Source organism: Girardinichthys multiradiatus, chromosome 20, assembly GCF_021462225.1.
Source record: "Girardinichthys multiradiatus isolate DD_20200921_A chromosome 20, DD_fGirMul_XY1, whole genome shotgun sequence".
Taxonomy (NCBI): domain Eukaryota; kingdom Metazoa; phylum Chordata; class Actinopteri; order Cyprinodontiformes; family Goodeidae; genus Girardinichthys; species Girardinichthys multiradiatus.
In genome coordinates this window covers 53,249,975-53,273,197 of record NC_061812.1, presented here as the reverse complement: position 1 = coordinate 53,273,197, position 23,223 = coordinate 53,249,975, and the positions used below count along the sequence as shown (strand labels likewise).

Genomic DNA, 23,223 nt, shown 5'->3' with positions numbered 1-23,223 from the left:
TTGAGGCATCTCAGTTTGTCTTCCAATAACGGACAGCAAATAAAGATGCACCTTAACAGTGGCATTGGTCACCAAGCACCAAGTTTGGATATGAAAAGCTGAACAAGCTACAAAGTGTTGTTGACCTAAACTTTCTACTCGTTTCTTCAAAATAAATAGGTTACAGTTACAGCCAACCATTTAAAATACTGAGCTCACCTGCAAAACCATTTTCTCACTCTGAGCTGTATACTCAACAGTTGGCACCTCTGGGTGGGGGGCGGAGAAACTAGTTGCAAGAACCTCCAAACCAGAACAGAATGAAGTTGTGTTTTTGTACGCGAGAGGTGGAACAATTTTCTGTTTTCGTGGTCCCATCTTGAATATCTTGTTGCGTAGTACTGAACATGTGTTTGGTGTATCTCTTTGTTTTGTGCAGTAGTTATTCAGTGGATTGGACTGCTGGTGTTTTCCACTCATTCCCTCAGGAACATGACACAAATCATGGATTATCACCTTCATGTCCTGCTAGCTCCTCAATGAGGCAGTGATTAGTATCAGTCAGCTTATACTCTTCCTAGTCAGAGTTCTCAGCTGCTGCGAATATTTCTCTCAAACCAACATATTCTTGAAATGACTCCCAGCTGGCAAAAATGACCTTCCCTGCACCCGTCTTCTTGGCAACCACCTTTTCAAATACTGAATAAAGATGCCAGTCCTTCTGTACTGTAGATGTAGATGTTTCTGTATCTGTGGGAACTTTACGGAACCACTGGAAATAAAAGCAACTAAAACAGTAGGAATAAAACCTGGATAAAGATTAGGGAGCAGTTCTTGTCCATCGTCTCGGTCTGTGGTTTCCTTGCGAGTACAGTTTCATATTCTGCAGGTGGAATTAAGGTAAAAATTCAAAGACCATGACTGAGTTGATTCTGCAGATGCACTTTAAACCAGTTCTTCAGATTAGCAGTCATATGGCAAACCTGATGCTGTTTCATATGAAGAAAAATAGAAAATTCCCCTAATCTGAATGATGAATGCCATGTTCATTCTTCTTCATTCGTCTTAATGAAACAAAGATGGTACCCAACGTGTTTAGTCAGTCGATATGATCAGAGTAACCCTGATCATATAGAAAAGCCATGGCTGCTTCAGCCAAGGCTGAAAATATGAAAATCTCTCACAGACTAACAACGGCACGCAGGTTTTCAATTTAAAACCTTTTAATTCAACTAAAACAGTGCACCGTTCTTTTTTTTACATTTCTTATATTCAAGCTAAACACAAAGAAAACACATTAGTGCAATATTTACAACAGCTCTGACTTCTGTGATACCCGTCTTAAAAAAAGGATTCATTAAAACAAGTTACCATAGTTTGTTTAATGTTACCACAGGTCAGATGTGTTGCAGCAGTTGGCATCATAGAGACTCCAAGACAAATAAAAAGCCCCCTTCCGTGGCAACCTCTTCAATCTGTGCCAATATGTATCCAACAATCATTAATAAATAAAAAATATTCATACTGACATCTTAGCATTTCAAGCTGAAAGACAATCTTATAAATTTACACACGGTCATGGTAAAAAGAAAGTACACCCTACTGCAATTCCAGGGTTTTTCATACCCTCAGTGCTTCCATAGGACATAAAAGAGAAAGTTCACAGCGAGGTGCTACAATCCATAATCATCATCTGGACCCCCTGTTTGAAATCAGGAGATTTGTTTCCTGGTCTGGAGCATGCAGGTGTGTGTTAGCAGAATGCCAACATGGAAGCAATGAACAATTTTCGAGTATTTCGAGTATTGTTCGAGTCAAACATGAGACCATCGGTCCATCAGCTGAAGCTAGGCCGAAAAAGACAATGATCCCAAATAAACTAACAAATCTACCACAGAATGGCCCAGTCAAAGTCCAGAAGTGAACCTGAGGGAAATACTATAGTGGTGGAACCTTAAGTGATGCAAAAACAAATGTTTGCAAACCTCAAAGATCAGAAGCATGTTGTCAGGGAGAGTGAATGAAGGACTTCTAGGTATTCCTCCTCAGGAAAACCATGGAAAGTACTTTTCCGCCTGGACTCATCTTTGTTTAATAACTAATGACAACGTGGAATCTGGTGTGTATTTCTATGCACTTCAATTTAAATTTAAATCATTGAAGAAACTGCTTCAGACCAGATCCTTTTTATCTCCCGATATGAAAAACCCTAGAAGTAAAACAACTTGTACTTTTCCCACCATGAACGTATACAGCTCTTTAAAATGTGTGTTGTGCATGCCTGAGCTCAGTAAAACCAATCCTTCCATAAAATCAAGAGTTAATTCTGTTTTTCTTACAAACAATAGAAGGAATTCTAAGTATAGCTCAATAAAAACACATTAAAAGCAGCTATAGTTTGCTGTTCTCTGTGACTGGCTTCACTCTCAGGACCCCTTCCTGAGAACATGAGGCAGCCAGGACTCCATCTCTTCTCCACAGTCGGCCCTCAACCAGTCCCCTGCTGCTGCCTGTGGCGATCAACAATCACACACAAACAAACAAAACATTAGGCTTAAAGTGGAAATGGATTAAAGTTCTGGAAAAAGGGGTGGAGAATCCCCTTGTTTCCCTGCAGAAACATCTTTTAACTATTTCCTGCTCCATTCTGAACTTCTCACATGAATTACTTTGACCCTGGGCTTTTAAGGATAAAAATGCAAATCAGAAACATTTCATGTAGAGCACAAAACATAAAATATATGATTGAGAAGTGTTTGCTTTAAGGAGCAGTTAGAATGATTGGGGTGTAAAAATAGGGCAACATGCGGTGGCCAGCAGGTGGCAGTGCTGAAACTAATGCTCCTTCATGAATAACGGGCACAACTTGAACTTGATCCCACGAGGACTTAAATTGAATGAATATCAGACACCATCAACAATGTAACATCTTCATTAAAACGATCACAAATCTAAACAGATCTTTTGTTCAATTGGTCAACAGGTCAATTGTTTAACAAAGAGATGCGCTGACTGGAGTTAGATAGCCTATTTCCACTTTGACTCGCTCAAACCAAATGTGGTCAAAACTGGTTTCTGTTTAAGAACTTCCATGTCACAAGATATAAAAAAGGAACAACTTTTATTATTTGTTTTCCAAATCAGAAGCTGAGGTGATGTGACATTGCTGTCAGAAAGCAGACCCTGTAAGACCTTTACAAACATTTTAAAAGGGGACATATCATGCAAAATCCACTTTTTTAGCCTTTAAATATATTTGGTTGTGTGCTTGGAGTCCGTAGGAGTAAAGAAAAGATGAATTTAGTCTCTCCAGGTGGGGCGTAGGTATTATTATATGCTGTTTGGGTTATCTTTTTCAGTCCGTTCAGTTTTCTCCATCATCTGTTACGGTTTTCCAACTGTTACGTCACTATTTGCTGTGGAACAGCTAAATAAGGTCATGGACATCCTGTTGATCAGTGAATTTGTAGTCCAAGCTCAAGTATCCTGAGGCTGAAAGAGGATAAGTTTGGTTGTTGGGTGTATTAACCCACATAATTCATTACACCGCCCCCAACATCAGAACCTCTTCAAAGTGACTGGTTTAATTTTATTTTTCCTGGAAATCTGCCCACATCAGCAGAGAAATTCCTATTTCCCCCACTTCAAGGATGAGTTCCCGACCATTGTTCTGATAGCAGTAGCATTGTGCCTTCTGCTTCTGTTAGTGCTGCTTGTAGCTCTTTGAAGGCAGAACCGTACTGCGTGTTATCAATATTATTATTACATTAACAGTTTAGCAATGTTTTTGCTGTTTTTCTCTTGTTTCTGGGGCGCTATATCATCGTTAGCAAACAGCAAAAATGGGCGAACAGGTTGAACCCTCAGAACAGGGTTAGAAGAGGAGCCTGTGGAGCTACAATAACAAGGAGTTCAGACCCCAGCATTGCAGTTCCACTTTCTATAGACCGCAATTGAATGATTTCAGTGTGAAAAGGAAGGATTTAATAGCATGAGATGTTCCCTTTAAAACAAAGATTATTATGGCGCGATCAACATCAGTCTCTGTGTTCCTCCTTCTGATCATGTGACGTTTAATACTCTTGATTTCAGCGCTCTCACAGTCTGAAAGAACCACAGATATTTCTCAATATGTTGTAGAAAACAGCTTCATGGCTAACTTAGAGTTTCCTCGTCATAATAGCACCTAAGAGTGTTCTTGTCAGAGTGACAAGGTAGCGTTTAGGTATGGTGAAAGAGATCCCATTTCTCAGTTAGCAAATGGCCTGATGGTCACCAGTTCAGCTGATTCCTGTCAACAGTCGGTTTGCAGGTGCGTCTTCAGTTTAAGCCTGTAAGAGTAGTGGCAGCATCCACGTAAGGCGAGACAATCTGTTCACCATGGTTTAGGTAACTGAGAAGTACAATTCTATGCAAGCAAACGGAACAGCCATTCAATGCTTCATTAATGCCAACTTGAAGGTTCAGGTAATACAGCATCATGGTAGGTGCTGTCGACCTCACTCTCAGGTCCCTGTTCCTCGACCTAAAAAGTGTCTGACGTGTTCGCTAACTGAGCAGCACAAAGAATGTTGTCAACAGGGACCATGGTGTTTCCTTACAGCGTTCACTATTCACCATTTCAGGTATGGGAAAATAGACCACAGAGAGCGGTTGTGGCAGCCCAACATACTGACCTGCCCATGGGCTGTCGCACTCGTACAACATCCACTCATCGCTGCGGAAGGTGCTGTGGAACCACATGGCGTGGTCCAGGGAGGCAATGAAGCGAGCCTTGTATTTGGAGTACGGCAGCAGTACCGTGCCCAGGAGGGCATAATCGGACACATAGGCAGCGACGCAGCAGTGCAACTTCATGTTACCTTCACCTGCACAAGCACAAATTGTTCTGCATCAGCAAACTCTACATACATTGTGTAACAGTGTTTTTGCTATTATTGGTTGTTTTTAGATGTTTCCAGAGTCGATTTACCAATATATCCTCGCGCTCTCGCCCAGAACAGCCTCCTTGGTTCTCCTGAAGCAAATCTGTAAAAGTGTGCTGGGCTGACAGGCTTCATCTCAATGGGCACCTCATTAGCCAGAAGTTTGTTGAGGCCATGTTTTGCACTCTCTGTCAGGTCTGCTTGACTGTAAAACAAGCAGCCATTTGGATCCCATTCAGAACAGAGTAAAGAGCTTGTTTGTTGTGGAAGATCTTTAAATCCTGCCGGTCAGCATCATGCCGTTTTCACAAACATTGAGTGTTGCTCATAACAACTTGGCTTCAAGTTGGAGAGTTAGCATCTGCACAAAAAGCAGCCGTACCTGAGATAACGCTGGATAAGTTCCTCAACAGTGAGCAGGTCTTCAGGCTGAGGAACCACTGGCATAGGGACCTGGTGCTGCAGGGGGCTCGGCTGCAGCACCTGGAAGGAAGCCTGGCAGATCAGTATGGGTTGTCCATGCTGGATGGCTTTCACAGAGCGTACTGTGAAACTGCGGCCATCTCTAGTGCGGTCCACCTGGTATAGCACTGGTACCGTAGGGTCCCCTGAAAAAACACAAAAAAAAACAAACACAAAAGTAATTCACAAACAAAAAATGGTTTTTTATTGGAGTGGTTCTACTTTCAATAAACAGTACATGCTGAAACTTTATATACCTTAGGACGGAAACTAAACGAAACGTTCCAGATGCTTCTGCTGGTAAGAAAAGGTTCACAAACATGCAGCTCCAAGTCAGCTTGCCTTACCTGGTCGTACAAAGTAGCAATGGAGGGAGTGGGCGTACAGATTGTCACTGACAGATTTGGCAGCAGCCACAAGAGCCTGACCGATGATCTGACCTCCAAATAAGCGCTGAGCACTGGGCACCCAGTGGTGTGTTCCCCTGAAGAAGATGGAGATGGAACTGAAATGAAGCTGGTTGAAGCTCCTGATGTCAAACACTCCAGCTTGGAGATGACGCTTTAGATTTTAAACATACACTCATCCTTGAGTTTCATGGCTGACTTTTTTGATCTCTGGTTTTTAGCAGAGTAACATTTTAAAAACTATAATTTACAGCATTCAGCACATTGTTTTCTAGGCTTTCTGACATTAGCGGTCATACATTATTTATATAAAAACCAGAGGCTACATCATGCTGTGTTGAGAGAGAGAGAGGTCACTGGAAAACAGTTTCTCTCCAGAGTTCACATTTTCAACTCGACACAACATGTCAACAACAGCAACCATCTACACTAAATCTGCTTGGATGTAATATTTGGGACTCGATTATATTTCAAGCGCCACGCATTCATGTTCGATGTCGATTTTAGATAGAGTGGTGAGGGATGCTGTGATGAAGTAAAACAAACAAGCCAGAAAAATGTAAGTTAATCATAATCAATATTGCAATATTCAGCAATAGTTTTGCATTACATCTTATATTAACAATTAGCACAGTTTGCATTATGGTAAATAGGAGCTTCATCTTCATATTCCTTAAACAATAGAAGCCCCTACCTTAACTCTAGGACCTCTAACATTTTCAAACCCAGCATGTTTCAGAGCAGGTTGGAAAGCCTTGAAAGAATAAAACAGTTTGTTCAGCCTAGCTGCTGTCTGATTGGGTTCAGGTGTCTCTTTCAGGTGTTGCTTCCTCTGACTGCATTTTTATAAAGTTCACCGATAATGAAAACAAACTATTTCCTCTTCCTCGGGTAAAAAACAAAAATGGAGTGCTTCGGTATGGTGTGTTCAAAGATCAAATAAAAATGGAGTTTTTGATTTTCTCATCAAAATGGAAACTAGCCAGTTCTGGTCATGAGCCGATGTCGCAGTGCATCTCTAACTGGTATTTGATTGTTTTACATTATAATCATTAAAGGGAATTGTAGTCCAGACGACTGTATTATTACACAGGAAAAAGTAGTCTTTCAGAGCAATTACAGAGGCTCCAAAAACCACCATGAACTTTTAATCAAGGCCCTGTTTACACGACAACGATCCATTGAAAGATGGGATTTTTGCCCTCGTTTCTATTAACACATCTACAAGACAACGTTTGACTTACAATCTCCGTCCACACGGCAACAGTAGCTGTGAAAGGGGTGTAATTCCCCCGCCACGCCACTAGTTGGCGACATGTTTGAAACTCAACAACATACTCAAACACTGTCTGCGTACAAAACCAGGTACACAATGAGCACTTTGTTGGAGAGCCGCCAATAGATTCAAAAGAGTCACTCAGAGTCACTCCACGTCCCATCAGTTCATTTCCACTTGCGCTAAAAGATATGCTTCCGGATCGCCATGTAATGCGGAATGCCCTGCAGCAGGGCCGAGCTCAATTTGTGGCAGTGGCAGACAGAACTGGCAGGTCCAACGACCACATCCTGCCGCAGGGCGGCACGGGATTCCGCCAGGATGCCAGAAGGTGCCAGACCAGCCGTAAAATCTTGCTAATACGGTTGCCGCTGTTTTTGTGGAAGCTGATGCTGATTATCGGCAAATGGGTTGTCATTATTGTTATAGCCTGTTACCTTTACATAATAATTTCATTATTGATTATTATTCAATAAACAGCTTTAGACCCATAACATAAGGTGATTGTATTTATTGGAGATTTAAAATAAATAGCACTATGTGTGACGTGTTGAAAGGATGACGAAGATTTATTGCACAAACAGCCGGTTTATTATAGAGCGGCTATTCTGAATTGTCACTCACAGAAAATTATAAATAAATGCTTAAAAACACGCTGGATGTCCCAGGCCATAAGGCTGCCACAAGGATGCCACAGGGTGCCAGGGGCCACCAAGAGGGTCACTGTTGTACATTTACTTTGGCTATACTCTTTAGTGTCCACAAAGACTAATTAGTCTTCCTGAAACCTGGCAAAATTGTTTAGATTTTGTACATCAATCATTTCTGAGCTGAATTTTTCATACTCCTCCTTTTTTTCATAAACAAAAGTTTAAAGTTCAGTTGGAGAGCTGTCATTGTATTCATCCTCCAGTTCTTTATGGCCTCCAGGGTTTCCGTTTGTTCAGTGTTGTCCATGTCAAGTATTTTACTCTACCCTCAAATGTTGTTTTTAGCACCAATCAGCTGCAGTCTGGCTGTCAGTCAACATGTTGCTTCCCTGCGATAAAAGACGGTTTGTTGAGGGTATTCAGTATGTAAATGCTGTTAATATTGTTAGAGTATTGCAAATTAGCCTGAATTTTATACTAACATATCTGCTTTACATAATCAAAGCTCTATTGATCCCATATTATTGGATGAAGTTCGAGGACCATGTCATTACAAGAGAGTTGCACATTGGGCAATGCTAGTGACTCCTGAACGCTTGTCTGCCTTCCTTACAGAAGCAGGCCGCCGCAAATGTCTCTTAAAACAGATACAGAATTGTTAGAAAAGCAATGAATCCTCTACATGACAACAATAACATCCCATAAGAGACTTAAATAACTTTCAATAAAATCATACCTTGATTGTTGTCAGAAAAATAAAATGCTTCTCTCAGGTGCTTTCTGAAAAGGTGACCACTGTTTCCAAGTTTCTGTTTTTCACAACTGAGCAGCAGCACAGTCTAGAAAGGAATCAACATCAGAATAACTCTACTCACGTGTAAATGTGAACTAAATATGTCAATATGACTAAATGAAAATGTAAATACACAAACATTTGGCTTTCAGTTCTTAAAAACTGTAGCTACATTTATGTTCACAGACCAGTTAGTTTTTTATCAACTTTCTGGGGCGTAAAATCCACAAATCAAACCTCCGCTTTTACAGTGATAGCAACAACATACGCAGTTTTCAGTTAAGCTATCTAACTTATTTGTAGTTGTTATTGGCCAATAAATTCTTGACACAGCCCTATATATACAATGCTGAAAAAAATAAAAGGAACACTTAAACAACTCAATATAACTCCAAGTAAATCAAACTTCTGTGAAATCAAACTTTCCACTTAGGAAGCAACACTGATTGACAATCAATTTCACATCTTGTTGTTCAAATGAAAAAGACAACAGGGAGAAATCTTTGGTGATTAGCAAGACACTCAATAAAGGAGTGGTTCTGCAGGTGGGAACCACAGACCACTTCTCAGTACCGATGATTTCTGGCTGATGTTTTGGTCACTTTTGAATGTTGGTGGTGCTTTCACACTCGTGGTAGCATGAGACGGACTCTACAACCCACACAAGTGGCTCAGGTAGTGCAGCTCATCCAGGATGGCACATCAATGCGAGCTGTGGCAAGAAGGTTTGCTGTGTCTGTCAGCGTAGTGTCCAGAGCCTGGAGGCGCTACCAGGAGACAGGCCAGTACACCAGGAGACGTGGAGGAGGCCGTAGGAGGGCAACAACCCAGCAGCAGGACCGCTACCTCCGTCTTTGTGCAAGGAGGAACAGGAGGAGCACTGCCAGAGCCCTGAAAAATGACCTCCAGCAGGCCACAAATGTGCATGTGTCTGCACAAATGGTTAGAAACCGACTCCATGAGGATGGTATGAGGGCCCGACGTCCACAAATGGGGGTTGTGCTCACAGCCCAACACCGTGCAGGACGCTTGCCAGAAAACACCAGGATTGGTAAATTCACCACTGGTGCCCTGTGGTCTTCACAGATGAAAGCAGGTTCACACTGAGCACATGTGACAGACGTGACAGAGTCTGGAGACACCGTGGAGAGCGATCTGCTGCCTGCAACATCCTTCAGCATGACTGGTTTGGCAGTGGGTCAGTAATGGTGTGGGGTGGCATTTCTTTCCATGTGCTCACCAGAGGTAACCTGACTGCCATTAGGTACCGAGATGAGATCCTCAGACCCCTTGTGAGACCATATGCTGGTGCGGTTGGTCCTGGGTTCCTCCTAATGCAGGACAATGATAGACCTCATGTGGCTGGAGTGTGTCAGCAGTTCCTGCAAGATGAAGACATTGAAGTTATGGACTGGCCCGCCCGTTCCCCAGACCTGAATCTGATTGAGCACATCTGGAACATCATGTCTCGCTCCATCCACCAACGTCACGTTGCACCACAGACTGTCCAGGAGGTGGATGCTTTAGTCCAGGTCTGGGAGGAGATCCCTCAGGAGACCATCCACCGTCTCATCAGGAGCATGACCAGGTGTTGTAGGGAGGTCATACAGACACGTGGAGGTCACACACAATACTGAGCCTCATTTTGACTTGTTTTAAGGACATTACATCAAAGTTGGATCAGCCTCTAGTGAGTTTTTCCACTTTAATTTTGTGTGTGACTCCAAATCCAGGCCTCCATTGGTTAATAAATTTGATTTCCATTGATGATTTTTGTGTGATTTTGTTGTCAGAACATTTAACTTTGTACAGAACAAACTATTTAATGAGAATATTTCATTCATTCAGATCTAGGATGTGTTATTTGAGTGTTCCCTTCATTTTTTTGAGCAGTATATATTACATTTTGTGTCTATTACAACTATTTCTTACCTTCCTTGCGTAAACAAGCGTCATACCGCATAGTAAGCTTTTCACTGAAACTTTAAACAGGGTTCAGCATTCAAACACATATCTGGCAACCATTTCAAATTAATCCCACCAGCATATCCAGAAATAAAACCTTAACTCATTTGGCAAATAACTGCACTTTATTCTGTCAGTCAAAAAAACATATTTTATCTGTTTCTATGTTTTGCAGTTGCGCTCGTACACCCTAACTTACAGACACCCTACACACTGGCATGGGGGTCGTTGTCTAGGGTGCATCATGTGTTCTTGGTACATTATTAACTGCAGCAGGTTTTTGTAGCCTAGACCAAAAAATGACATACAGAAAATGATACTATCATAAGTTCGTATCTTACTGTTAATTAATCCTTTCATGAAATATGGGGTTATGTTGTATTTTACAAACTGATCTAAAACAAATCATTAAGCATGAACACAAACAGAAAAGAAGTAATTTAAGTGCCAAAGACAAACTAAGCAGAATGAAACAGAGCTATGGACTATTGAGCAAAAACGTATGTCTGTCAATATTTTTCTATTAAAAATAGAAGTGGCTTTGAATTTAGGTTTAAGACTGTTGAGTAAGAAACAACCAATAACTGCATCATTGTCTGCAGCTAACAACTGAGTAACAGGTTAGAGCTTCGAATAATACATGGAGAATGACCTACTTACAGGACGCACAGCTGTTGCAGGTCTTGTCACCAGTGGTATTTCAAGTTTATTGCTATAATATGTTTTCCACTTTTTTTGTAATTTGAGCTTTAATCTTTAAACAGGGGAGCAACATAAAAATATTTTTTCTCATTTTTTTCTCTCCAAGTGACGCTAATACTCCGTCATTTAGTGGTTTAAAGGTGCCAGACTAACAGCTCAACTCTGCAGCGAGAACTGACCATTGTTTGTCCTGTCTGTGGTCATTCAAGAAATTGTATACTGCAATATACTGTATACTGCAATATACTGTATACTGCAATATACTGTATACTGCAATATACTGTATACTGCAATATACTGTATACTGCACTGCAATATACTGTATACTGCAATATACTGTATACTGCAATATACTGTATACTGCAATATACTGTATACTGGTAAGATAACAACAAGCAGCACCACATGTACCCCTGAGGAATTTTCTAAAAACAAAGGTGGCTGTGTTGTTCACTTCATAGATTACATCCTAAGTGATCATCAGGAACAGGAAAAATGTGCTCAGATGATCCAAGCTGTTCCTTTGTATGTATCATTCTAAAATATGGTGAAATCTCCTCTTAAAGTGTGTTTAGGTGATCTTTGAACCATATTTGAAGCTTAGATGACAAGTTTTATCAAGCCTCCCATAAGAATAATAAATGTGCTTTAGTGATCTTAAACGATAACCTCTAAACATTTTCCAACCAGTTTATTTAAGTTTACAGGGTTTTTGATCAGGCAATGAAACATCCACCTAACGTTTAGCCCTCACTTTAACCAGATCTCGCCCATTTGAAACTGTCACACCGTCAGACAGATACAACCTGGGCGACGTGAAGATATTAAGTCTATGGTTTAACCCCTCCCTAAATTCACAGTTATAAGCTTAAAATAAACTAATATATGCCACCGAACTAGTTTCCGAATGTTGTAGAAGTGACCAACTGGAGCTCGTTACCTGTAGAGGTCAATGTCCAGCTGCTCCAGGTTTAAAACACTGGTAACCAGGACGCTTCTGAGGTCCTGGTTACCAGCAGCAGAACTTTCCGAGCTGTCATCCTCGGCGGAGGTCTGTGACTCTATGATGTCAGTTAACTGGTTAACAACACCACTCTCGCCTACTTTCCCTTCCGCCATGTTGCTTTGGCACTTTCTCTTATTTGCTTTAAAGTATCTGCTCGGGTGGTCAGATTTGCTCGGGGCCCTATGTCTGTTGATGACGTCACACAATCTGATTGGCTGAACGTTGGCACGACGACGTAAAACATTGTGGTTGGTCCGGACAACCTACTGACGTACCTTTTGGAGGGATTGCCGTTTGTACGAAACATGGACGACTTTTAAAAGAAATCTCCCATTACTTATCTAAAGGATCTTACAGCTTAAGCACCGCTTCTAAAAGTCCCGAGAGCAAAATCAGTGAAGTCTGGGGTTTGATGTTTAATGTTTGGACTTTGGGGTGGGAGGTCACTGTTTTTTATTAATATTTGTATCATTAGACAGATGTAAATATTGGAACTGATATTTGGTAAATATATTTGTTTATTTGACGTATTAAGGTATAATTCAATTCAGTTTATTTCTATAACGCCAATTCACAACACATGTCGTCTCAAGGTTCTTCACAAAGTCAGGTTCATACATTCCAATTAATCGTAACCATTGAACAGTTCAGTCAGATTCAGTTATTTATTCAAACTGGATAAAAAGTTTTTCTATCTAAGGAAACCCAGCAGATTGCATCCAGTCAGTGACTTGCAGCATTCACTCCTCCTGGATGAGCATGTAGAGACAGTGGACAGTCACTGGTGTTGACTTTGCAGCAATCCCTCATACTGAGCATGCATGTAGCGACAGTGGAGAGGAAAAACTCCCTTTTAACAGGAAGAAACCTCCAGCAGAACCAGAACCAGGCTCAGTGTGAGCGGCCATCTGCCACGACCGACTGGGGGTTTGAGAGAACAGAGCAGAGACACAAAGAGAACAAAGAAGCACTGATCCAGGAGTACTTTCTATGGGAAGGAAAAGTAAATGTTAATGGATGTAGCTCCTTTAGTCGTTTCATCTAGAAAGAAAGAACAGATAAACTCTGAGACAGTTTTCAAGGTTAGAGTCTGAAAGAGAGCACATATAATTAGTTACAGTAGAAGCTCAGTCAGTAGCTATGTCTAGGAGAGAGAAAGGGTTAAACACTAAAAGACAGGGCTATGTGGATCATCGGTAGAGGGTGAGCGAGCATTAAGTTGTTGCCAGCAGAAGCTCGGACAATTCCCCTCTCCAGAAAGGTGTCACAGGTAGACACAGAGTCAGGCCAGGTGTAGCTTCTAGGAAGAGAAAAGAGAACATAAAGTTAAAAGCTGAAATAACAGCAAATAATGCAAAATTGGAGAGTAGTGTGAGAATGTAGCAAAGAGGGTGAAAGTGGTCATTATGTCCTCCAGCAGCCTAAGCCTATAGCAGCATAACTACACAGATAGTTTCAGTTCAGATTATTTAGTTAAACGGCGCTTATTTACAACAATGTCGTCTCAAGGAACCTCACAAAGGGTCCCACTGATGGTCATTGTTATACTAAAAACCACAAGGATTGGGATACTTCTCTCTGTCAGACTGATTATAATCATTGGAAAAGAGAAGGGGTCACACAGGTAGCAGAAATGGAGGGTGTGTTTGCACCTCAACCATAACTGAGCCGGTTTAGGCTAAACCTGACTCCCCCTTACTCCAACCAACAGGGAGGGAGGAAGACGGAGGTAAAAAATAAGGAACATAGCTCAGGATAAACTAAGCCACTCTAACTATAAGCTTTATCAAAAAGGAAAGTTTTAAGCCTAGCCTTAAAAGTAGACAGGGTGTCTGCCTCACGGACTAAAACTGGGAGCTGGTTCCACAGGAGAGGAGCCTGATAACTAAAGGATCTGCCTCCCATTCTACTTCTAGAGACTCTAGGAACCACCAGTAAACCTGCAGTCTGAGAACAAAGTGCTCTGTTAGGAACATATGGACCAATCAGATCTCTGATGTATGATGGAGCTAGATCATTAAGGGCTTTATATGTGAGGAGGAGAATTTTAAATTCTATTCTGGATTTAACAGGGAGCCAATGAAGGGAAGCTAAAATAAGTGAAATATGATCTCTCTTTTTAATTTTCATCAGAACTTTTGCTGCAGCATTTTGAATCAGCTGAAGGCTTTTAACTGCATTTTGTGGACATCCTGATAGTAAAGAATTACAATAGTCCAGCCTTGAAGTAACAAATGCATGGACTAGTTTTTCAGCGTCACTCCTGGACAGGATATTTCTAATTTTGACAATGTTCCGGAGATGAAAGAAGGAAATCCTAGAAACCTGTTTAATATGGGATTTAAATGACATGTCCTAGTCAAAGTTAACACCAAGGTTTTTACTTTATTATCAGAGGTCAATTTAATGCCATCCAGGTTAAGTGATTGACTAAGCAGTTTCTTTTTTAAAGACTCCGGTCCAAAGACGACAACTTCTGTCTTGTCTGAATTTAGAAGCAAAAAATTTAACGTCATCCAAGTTTTTATATCTTCAAAACATGCTTGTAGTCTATCTAACTGGTTGGGTTCATCAGGATTTATGGATAAGTAAAGCTGAGTATCATCAGCGTAACAGTGAAAATTTATCCTATGCTGCCTGATAATTTGACCTATTGGAAGCATATATATAGTAAAGAGAATTGACCCAAGTACTGAACCCTGTGGTACTCCACAATTAACCCTGGAGTTTAAAGATGATTTATCATTTACATGAACAAACTGGAATCTGTGAGACAGATAAGATTTAAACCAGCTTGTGACGTCATCGGCAGGCGCAGAGCCCCGAGCAGGTTTGACCACCCGATCTACACCGGTGCCCACAAATTGTATTGCTCTTTGTCACCCCCCAGTGGTGGAACAAAACTTGCGGTCTCATAAGAACGAACTTTTCAGAATTTCTAGCAAATCTGCTCTTGAGATTTTATGCTTTACACTTGTATACTTATTTATTAAGCTAATGTAAATGAAATGCAATAATATCATAATTTAAAAATATAGTCTTTCAACTTTTTTAGCCAGATTACAAAGTATTTTAAGTTGTTTAAGATAGACCAACACAAAATGGTGCATAACTGTGAAGTAGTAGGAAGATGAGAAACTTTTTAAAAATATTTTAAAATCTGAAAAGTTCCTTGGATTTTTTTTCAGATGCTCTGAGTAAAAACTATGTAGAACAGCCCTTCACTGCAGTTTTTGTTTTTTGGGTAGGTCTCTACTAGCTTTGCTAGTCATTTCCCCCATTCTCCGTTGCAAAACAGCTCAAACTTAGTCAGATTGGTTGGGCAGTGTCTGGGAATATCCATTTTCATGTTGTGCCACAGCTTCTCTATTTGATTTAGGTCTGAACTTTGACTGGCTCATTCTAACACATTAATATATCTAAAACAAGCCCTTCACAGGCTTCACATTTCAAAATCCTTTATTTCTGTTAATTATTATGCTTCTCCGCTTACAGCTAATTAAAAGACAACATTTAGGATTATAATATTACATAAACACAATAAAAAACATTTTAATCCCAAAATGTGGGATTAATGAAATGTACAGGAGTTGGACAAAGAAACTGAAACACCTGGTTTTAGACCACAATCATTTATTAGTATGGTGTAGGGCCTCCTTTTGCAGCCAATACAGCGTCAATTCATCTTGGGAATGACATATACAAGTCCTGCACAGTGGTCAGAGGGATTTTAAGACATTCTTCTTGCAGGATAGTGGCCAGGTCACTACGTGATACTGGTGGAGGAAAACGTTTCCTGACTCGCTCCTCCAAAACACCCCAAAGTGGCTCAATAATATTTAGATCTGGTGACTGTGCAGGCCATGGGAGATGTTCAACTTCACTTTCATGTTCATCAAACCAATCTTTCACCAGTCTTGCTGTGTGTATTGGTGCATTGTCATCCTGATACACGGCACCGCCTTCAGGATACAATGTTTGAACCCTTGGATGCACATGGTCCTCAAGAATGGTTCGGTAGTCCTTGGCAGTGACGCGCCCATCTAGTACAAGTATTGGGCCAAGGGAATGCCATGATATGGCAGCCCAAACCATCACTGATCCACCCCCATGCTTCACTCTGGGCATGCAACAGTCTGGGTGGTACGCTTCTTTGGGGCTTCTCCACAGCGTAACTCTCCTGGATGTGGGGAAAACAGTGAAGGTGGACTCATCAGAGAACAATACATGTTTCACATTGTCCACGGCCCAAGATTTGCGCTCCATGTACCATTGAAACCAACGTTTGGCATTGGCATGAGTGACCAAAGGTTTGGCTATAGCAGCCCGGCCGTGTATATTGACCCTGTGGAGCTCCTGACGGACAGTTCTGGTGGAAACAGGAGAGTTGAGGTGCACATTTAATTCTGCCATGATTTGGGCAGCCGTGGTTTTATGTTTTTTGGATACAATCTGGGTTAGCACCCGAACATCCCTTTCAGACAGCTTCCTCTTGCGTCCACAGTTAATCCTGTTGGATGTGGTTCGTCCTTCTTGGTGGTATGCTGACATTACCCTGGATACCGTGGTTCTTGATACATCACAAAGACTTGCTGTCTTGGTCACAGATGCGCCAGCAAGACGTGCACCAACAATTTGTCCTCTTTTGAACTCTGGTATGTCACCCATAATGTTGTGTGCATTTCAATATTTTGAGCTAAACTGTGCTCTTACCCTGCTAATTGAACCTTCACACTCTGCTCTTACTGGTGCAATGTGCAATCAATGAACACTGGCTACCAGGCTGGTCCAATTTAGCCATGAAACCTCCCACACTAAAATGACAAGTGTTTCAGTTTCATTGTCCAACCCCTCTATGTTTAATGCCTGCTTAAATGTTGTTATTTTCAAATGGTGCTTTTAGCCTGAAAACGAGCCTCGTCAGAAAGCATAATCTAATTTATTGAATTTGACTGTGTTAGGCTGACATTTGTTGACCTTTTATGTACACTATTCAGAATAATTCTTTGTAATGGAGGTGTTAAAGTTGAAAACCCGAATTTGAAAGCATTTTGTTTTTTAGGGTAACATGCTTCTACATAAAGGTGGCATGATATTACGGAAGGCAAATAGTGCCAAAAAAACATAATTTCTTCCCATGGGTCATTAATGTTTTTCTGTACTAAAGTACATATTTTTTTCATACATGTTGACTGTATGCTGTTAAGTAATTTTACTTTGTGAGAAAAGTGACACGTACCGCATGCACAGACACAAACAGGTTACATTATGACAAAGTCAGGGTGGCTAGGACCATCAGCTTTACAAGAAATCATTCATAAATAAACAACTGATCAATTCTAAAAGTTTCTCATCAACTTGGTATCATTACCAGAAATGTCTTCATCCACGAGAATACATAGAATGACCCAAAATGTTATAATAGCTATGCCAGACCTGCATGTGGCGCTGTAACACTTCCATGGAATTAAATCAAAACCAAAGATGAAAGTTTGGAGCTCGTAAATAAGGCTGATGTAATGATGCGTTTGGGGGTTAATGACAGATGGGAGTTTCACTGTGACAGATGCAGAATGTCATGTGTGTGCGAAATACAGATTTTTATTCTAAAAACAACTTGAAAAACCTATATCCTTTTTTCCACTTTACAGTAACAGTAGCTTTCAAATATGTACTCACCACTGTTCAAATTTCTGTTTCTGTGACACAAAAAATGGGACTAAATTGTTTTAATTACAGTTCAACTAGAAAACAAACAAGTCAGTTAGAAGAAAACAAAACGAAAAGCAACACAACAATATGCTAAAACTTTTTAAAAGCACATTTTGATCTAGCAGAACATGAGGATATCTTCTGTCCACAGCCATCTACGGTGACCCCACAGATTTCCTATTGACTCTTAGAACAGACCAACTCTTACATTCTCGGCTGTTGCTGTAACTGCAGTCAGTCCTATTTTGTTGATTTGGGTGTATTCTTGATTATACAATGATGCTGAAAAGTAAAACCCATCATCTTCATCTTTCTAGCAGACACCTAAAGGTTTTGGGTGAAAACTGACTGGCTACACTGACAAACAAATTCGATACAAATGTGAGAAAGGTTCTACTAGGACAGCATAACCTTGTTTCTGGTAAACCAGATTCATTATAACTGATGTTAGGTAGTAAGACTGAATGCTGAAATAGAATTAAAATATTGTCTCAAGATGCAAAAAAAGTACATCGAATCTAATCATACAGATAGATGCCAAATCAAATACATACACTCCAATTTGATCCTAGTTGTCAAACAATGGAGTCAAGTTCAGTTTAACATACAAATAGAAAAGTTTTCTATCTAAGGAAACCCAGCAGACTGCATGGAGTCAGTGACTTCCAGCATTCACTGCTCCTGGATGAGCATGTAGCAACAGTAGTAGCTCCTTTAGTGGCTTCATTTAAGACAGAGGTTCTTAGGAGTTTAGGTTTTGTTTTTCTTCTGGGCTTATTTTTCAGCATCTGTTATTCTTAGGTCTTGCCTATGATCATTATTGTTAAATGGTGCTTCATTACATAATACCTTAGATTTAGTTTCTTACTTATATTTGTATTTCTGTTTATGGTGCTTTTTATTTTATGTTCAGTTAGATCTGGAAGAGTTTCCTTTGGTTAAATAGTTTCCTTTTATCTGTGTTCAGCTTCATTCATGTTTTACGTACCACTCACCTGCCACAGTCAGCTTGTAAACAGCTTCATTCAGTCCACCTGCCCCACACCAATCATTCTCCCTGCCTCACCTGTTTGTTGCACTATATAGTCTCCAGTTCTGGCTGCTCCTTGCTGGTTTATATTTTGTTCATTCCTGCTTCTTGCATTTCATGCCAAACTGTAAGTGTTCACTTTTTATGTTCTACTCACCGTGTTCCTTCTGCCTGCCTGTCTGTCTGCATTTGTGTCCACGCCAAGAGCTCTTCCCTGACAGATGGAACAACATCTGTATAAAAATGTACATAAAGACAAATATGATTATCTTCTTAGTTATCATTGCCTCCCTTGTTTTAGTAATGGTGACAGACAAGATGTGTAAATTTCCTTCCATTTACCTTTAATAGTTCAATGAATTCATTAAAAAGTTCAAATGTTGTCGCTTGATTTGAAGACATAAGATCACTGAGAAAAACACATTTATTGCTTCTTTGTCTCCATCTAACTCTTTCTTACACATCTTCTCTCAACTACCTTCATGTCCTAGTTCACTCCATTCATAAAAAACACACATATATTGCTTTGAGTTATTAAATATATTGTAAGGAACAGTCCACCCCCCATTTCTATCTCCTGAGTGTACAAAATAAATGATGAGAAAAGATTGGGGGGAAATCACGTGTTTTGGGCACCATCGACCTTCTCTGTGATGCTGCGCTCGTAATGGATTTCCCCTTCGCTGCTGCTGATCGGGGAGCAGGAGCTCATAAAATCCGCTCCTACCACTTGATGCCGCTGACCTTGGCCAGTTGGCGGTGATCACGCCTCCTTCGCGTCAAGCTTTCCGTTTTTTTTTTGTTTTTTTTTTACATTTTCTTTCTACCATGGCATCATCCTCATCGTCAACACTATCACCATCCGACGGGCTGGATGATGACTGCGTGGTGCAGCGCGGAAGATCTCAGAGTGACCCGAGCAGCATCACCGAGGTCCGCTCGGGAGAAGCCTGCAGCCCAGGTAAGAGGAGAGCTCTTGTTGGAGGTCTGTTTTCCGCCTATTTGATGCCGGTGAGCGGGAATCACATGTGCGTGCCTGAGGTTCACCTGATGCCCGCACGATCGTACCTTCTGTAATTCCGCAACATGCGTCGTCATGTGTGCATTTTGCGCTGTGCGGTGGGCTGCAGGGCCCTCCTGGACTCCCCTAATAAAAATGTCATCAGGGACTGTCTGTGCATTCTAACATGGTGTTTTAGATGCTTCCAGCACGGTATCATACAAATCTGTAAAGCCATATTTATATAGAAACAATGTTATTATCACATAAACCCACTGTCCTATCATCTCATTATGTCTTTTTGTATTTATGATGTCTTGGCTTTAAATGAAAACCAAACGTATAGTTTTCCCGTGACATATTACTTCTACTTAAGCTGACCAGAGTGTTGCTGCTGGTGTATTTGGATGTTTCCATGGTGATCCAAATGGCATAAGGCAGTGCCAGGCTTTCCAACTGTGAGACAACATGGTGCTCATCTGTCTGCTCCACTTTCTCTTGCCTTTCCAGCACAGCTCGGGATATGCAGCAGCAGCTACAAGTCATTCCAAGTGAAATGCCAGTTGTGGCCTTGAATTGGCCTTTAATGTTGAAGTGGGATTCCCATTTTTGCTCAGCGTCTTAGGGAAGATGTTTCTGTAGCCAAGGAGCAGTTTTGAAGTGAACAGGTTGAAGAACTATTGGTATGGATTGCTATGAGGTTGTCTTCCTGCAGCTAATGTTTTGCAGATTGACGGCAGAACAGGTGAAGGTGCACATGCATCGGCCGTTGTATACGTAGAAAAGTCTATCATATATTAAATCACATTGAATGAAGTGGGTATATTATAGCATGTATAGGGTTCTGCTCTGTAACCTATACAGTACTTTGTAAATGAACACTATACATTAACCTTGAAGCTTTACACATATTGTCACATTACAACCACAAACTATGATGTACTTTATTAGGGTGTTATTGCATAGACCAACACAAAGTAGCACATGATTGGGACTTGCCTGAAGGAAAATAAAACTTTATTTAGCTCTCTCTATTATGATACCCCTAAATAAAATCCCATGCAACCAATAGCCTTCAGAGGTCACCTAATTAGTAAATAGGGACTGCCTGTGTGTAACCTAATCTCAGTATGAATCCAGCTGTTCTATGAAGGCCTTATAGAGAACATTACAGAACAACAGCATCATGAAGACCTAGGAACACAGGAGACAGGCCAGGGAGAAAGTTTTGGAGTAGTTAAAAGCAGGGTTGGGTTATAATACATTAGCCCAAGCTTTGGAAGTCTTGCATTGCATTTTTCAATCCATCATCTGAAATGTTAGAGTATGGTACAACCGCAGACCTACCAAGACACAGAGAGAGAGCATTCATCTGAGAAGCAGCTAAGAGGGCCATGGTAATACAGGTCCTTCTCAAAATATTAGCATATTGTGATAAAGTTCTTTATTTTCCATAATGTCATGATGAAAATTTAACATTCATATGTTTTAGATTCATTGCACACCAACTGAAATATTTCAGGTCTTTTATTGTCTTAATACGGATGATTTTGGCATACAGCTCATGAAAACCCAAAATTCCTATCTCACAAAATTAGCATATTTCATCCGACCAATAAAAGAAAAGTGTTTTTAATACAAAAAACGTCAACCTTCAAATAATCATGTACAGTTATGCACTCAATACTTGGTCGGGAATCCTTTTGCAGAAATGACTGCTTCAATGCGGCGTGGCATGGAGGCAATCAGCCTGTGGCACTGCTGAGGTCTTATGGAGGCCCAGGATGCTTCGATAGCGGCCTTTAGCTCATCCAGAGTGTTGGGTCTTGAGTCTCTCAACGTTCTCTTCACAATATCCCACAGATTCTCTATGGGGTTCAGGTCAGGAGAGTTGGCAGGCCAATTGAACACAGTGATACCATGGTCAGTAAACCATTTACCAGTGGTTTTGGCACTGTGAGCAGGTGCCAGGTCGTGCTGAAAAATGAAATCTTCATCTCCATAAAGCTTTTCAGCAGATGGAAGCATGAAGTGCTCCAAAATCTCCTGACCTCTGTTTTGTCTGAATTTAGAAGCAGAAAATTTAAAGTCATCCAAGTTTTTATGTCTTCAAAACATGCTTGTAGTCTATCTAACTGGTTGGACTCATCAGGATTTATGGATAAGTAAAGCTGAGTATCATCAGCGTAACAGTGAAAATTTATCCCATGCTGCCTGATAATTTGACCTATTGGAAGCATATATATAGTAAAGAGAATTGGCCCAAGTACTGAGCCCTGTGGTACTCCACAATTAACCCTGGAGTTTAAAGATGATTTATCATTTACATGAACAAACTGGAATCTGTCAGACAGATAAGATTTAAACCAGCCTAGCGCTGTTCCCCTGATCCCTACAGCATATTCCAGCCTTTCTAAGAGAATATTATGATCGACTGGATCAAATGCAGCACTGAGATCTAACAGAACCAGAACAGACACAAGTCCATTATCTGAGGCCATAAGAATATCATTAGTGACTTTCATCAGAGCTGTTTCAGTGCTATGATGAGCTCTGAAGCCTGACTGAAACTCTTCAAACAGGTCATTGCTGTGTAAATGTTCACACATTTGATTAGCAACTATTTTCTCAAGAATTTTAGATAAGAATGGAAGATTGGATATAGGTCTGTAATTTTTCAAGTCATCTCAATCAAGCGAAGGTTTCTTAAGTAAAGGTTTAATTACAGCTACCTTAAAAGCTTGTGGTACATATCCATTTACTAAGGATAGATTAATCATATCTAAAATGGGGCTGGTAATCAGAGGGAACACTTCCTTAAATAATTTGCTACATAATTCCATATGTGTTCATTCAGTTTTGATGCCTTCATTGAGAATCTACGTACAATCATCAATAAAGAAAATCATTAAACGAGAAAGACGTCTAAAACGTTCAATCGGTAATGTAAATCCCATTAAACATTCGCGGCAAGACTTGAAAATTAAAGCTCACACACATAAGATTGATCAGATCCACATTTTTATTTGTGAGAAAATTCATAAAGTATTTATTGTTTACCTTCCACTTAACAACAGAACCTCAATCCCAGTAAAATATATTGAAGTTTGTGTTTTTAACACAACAAAATGTAAAAAGGGGTATGAATACATTTGCCAGTCATTGTATATGTGCGTTTACCGTGTGTTTGAGCATTACGCGGTCAGCCATCATTAGACCAGTAGGCTATAGGAACAATTTTCAAGTTCTTTTGCCAGGAGCTGTCTGATGCTGCTGTGTTTATGCCCTCTCCTCTTCAGTGCTTGTCATGTTCTCA

The 23,223-nt window shown here is 40.5% G+C and overlaps 2 protein-coding genes and 1 long non-coding RNA gene across 4 annotated transcripts in view; 1 reads left to right on the top strand and 2 right to left on the bottom strand.

Annotated features, from left to right (window-relative positions):
* Nucleotides 1-1,184: 1,184 nt before the first annotated feature.
* acot8 (acyl-CoA thioesterase 8) lies at nucleotides 1,185-12,366 on the bottom strand. The gene is made up of 6 exons (XM_047347314.1): nucleotides 12,100-12,366; nucleotides 5,714-5,850; nucleotides 5,287-5,512; nucleotides 4,952-5,109; nucleotides 4,656-4,847; nucleotides 1,185-2,489 (listed from the first exon to the last, which is right to left on the bottom strand). Exons 1-6 carry the CDS (start codon nucleotides 12,276-12,278, stop codon nucleotides 2,371-2,373), a joined length of 1,011 nt encoding a protein of 336 aa, XP_047203270.1. The 5' UTR covers nucleotides 12,279-12,366; the 3' UTR covers nucleotides 1,185-2,370.
* LOC124856641 lies at nucleotides 7,658-12,077 on the bottom strand. The gene is made up of 3 exons (XR_007035383.1): nucleotides 10,657-12,077; nucleotides 8,436-8,538; nucleotides 7,658-8,336 (listed from the first exon to the last, which is right to left on the bottom strand). It is a non-coding gene; the product is annotated as an uncharacterized LOC124856641 (long non-coding RNA).
* Nucleotides 12,367-19,321: 6,955 nt separating the features above from the next.
* The window catches only part of phactr3b (phosphatase and actin regulator 3b), a 74,524-nt gene continuing 70,622 nt past the window's right edge, over nucleotides 19,322-23,223 (top strand). The window contains exon 1 of one of the 2 annotated variants that reach the window (XM_047347310.1): nucleotides 19,322-19,868. In XM_047347310.1, coding sequence (XP_047203266.1) covers nucleotides 19,736-19,868 — 133 coding nt within the window. In that variant the 5' untranslated portion in view covers nucleotides 19,322-19,735. The remainder of the gene's footprint in view (nucleotides 19,869-23,223) is intronic. The other variant, XM_047347311.1, reaches the window with a different exon arrangement.

Excerpts from the sequence above, each read along its gene's own strand:
- acot8 (XM_047347314.1), bottom strand. The coding sequence starts at position 12,278 with ATGGCGGAAGGGAAAGTAGGCGAGAGTGGTGTTGTTAACCAGTTAACT. Across the intron at positions 5,851-12,099 it reads CTGGACATTGACCTCTACAG|GGGAACACACCACTGGGTGC; the intron begins GTAACGAGCTCC and ends CATCTTCTTCAG. Across the intron at positions 4,848-4,951 it reads GAGAGCGCGAGGATATATTG|GTGAAGGTAACATGAAGTTG; the intron begins GTAAATCGACTC and ends GTGCTTGTGCAG.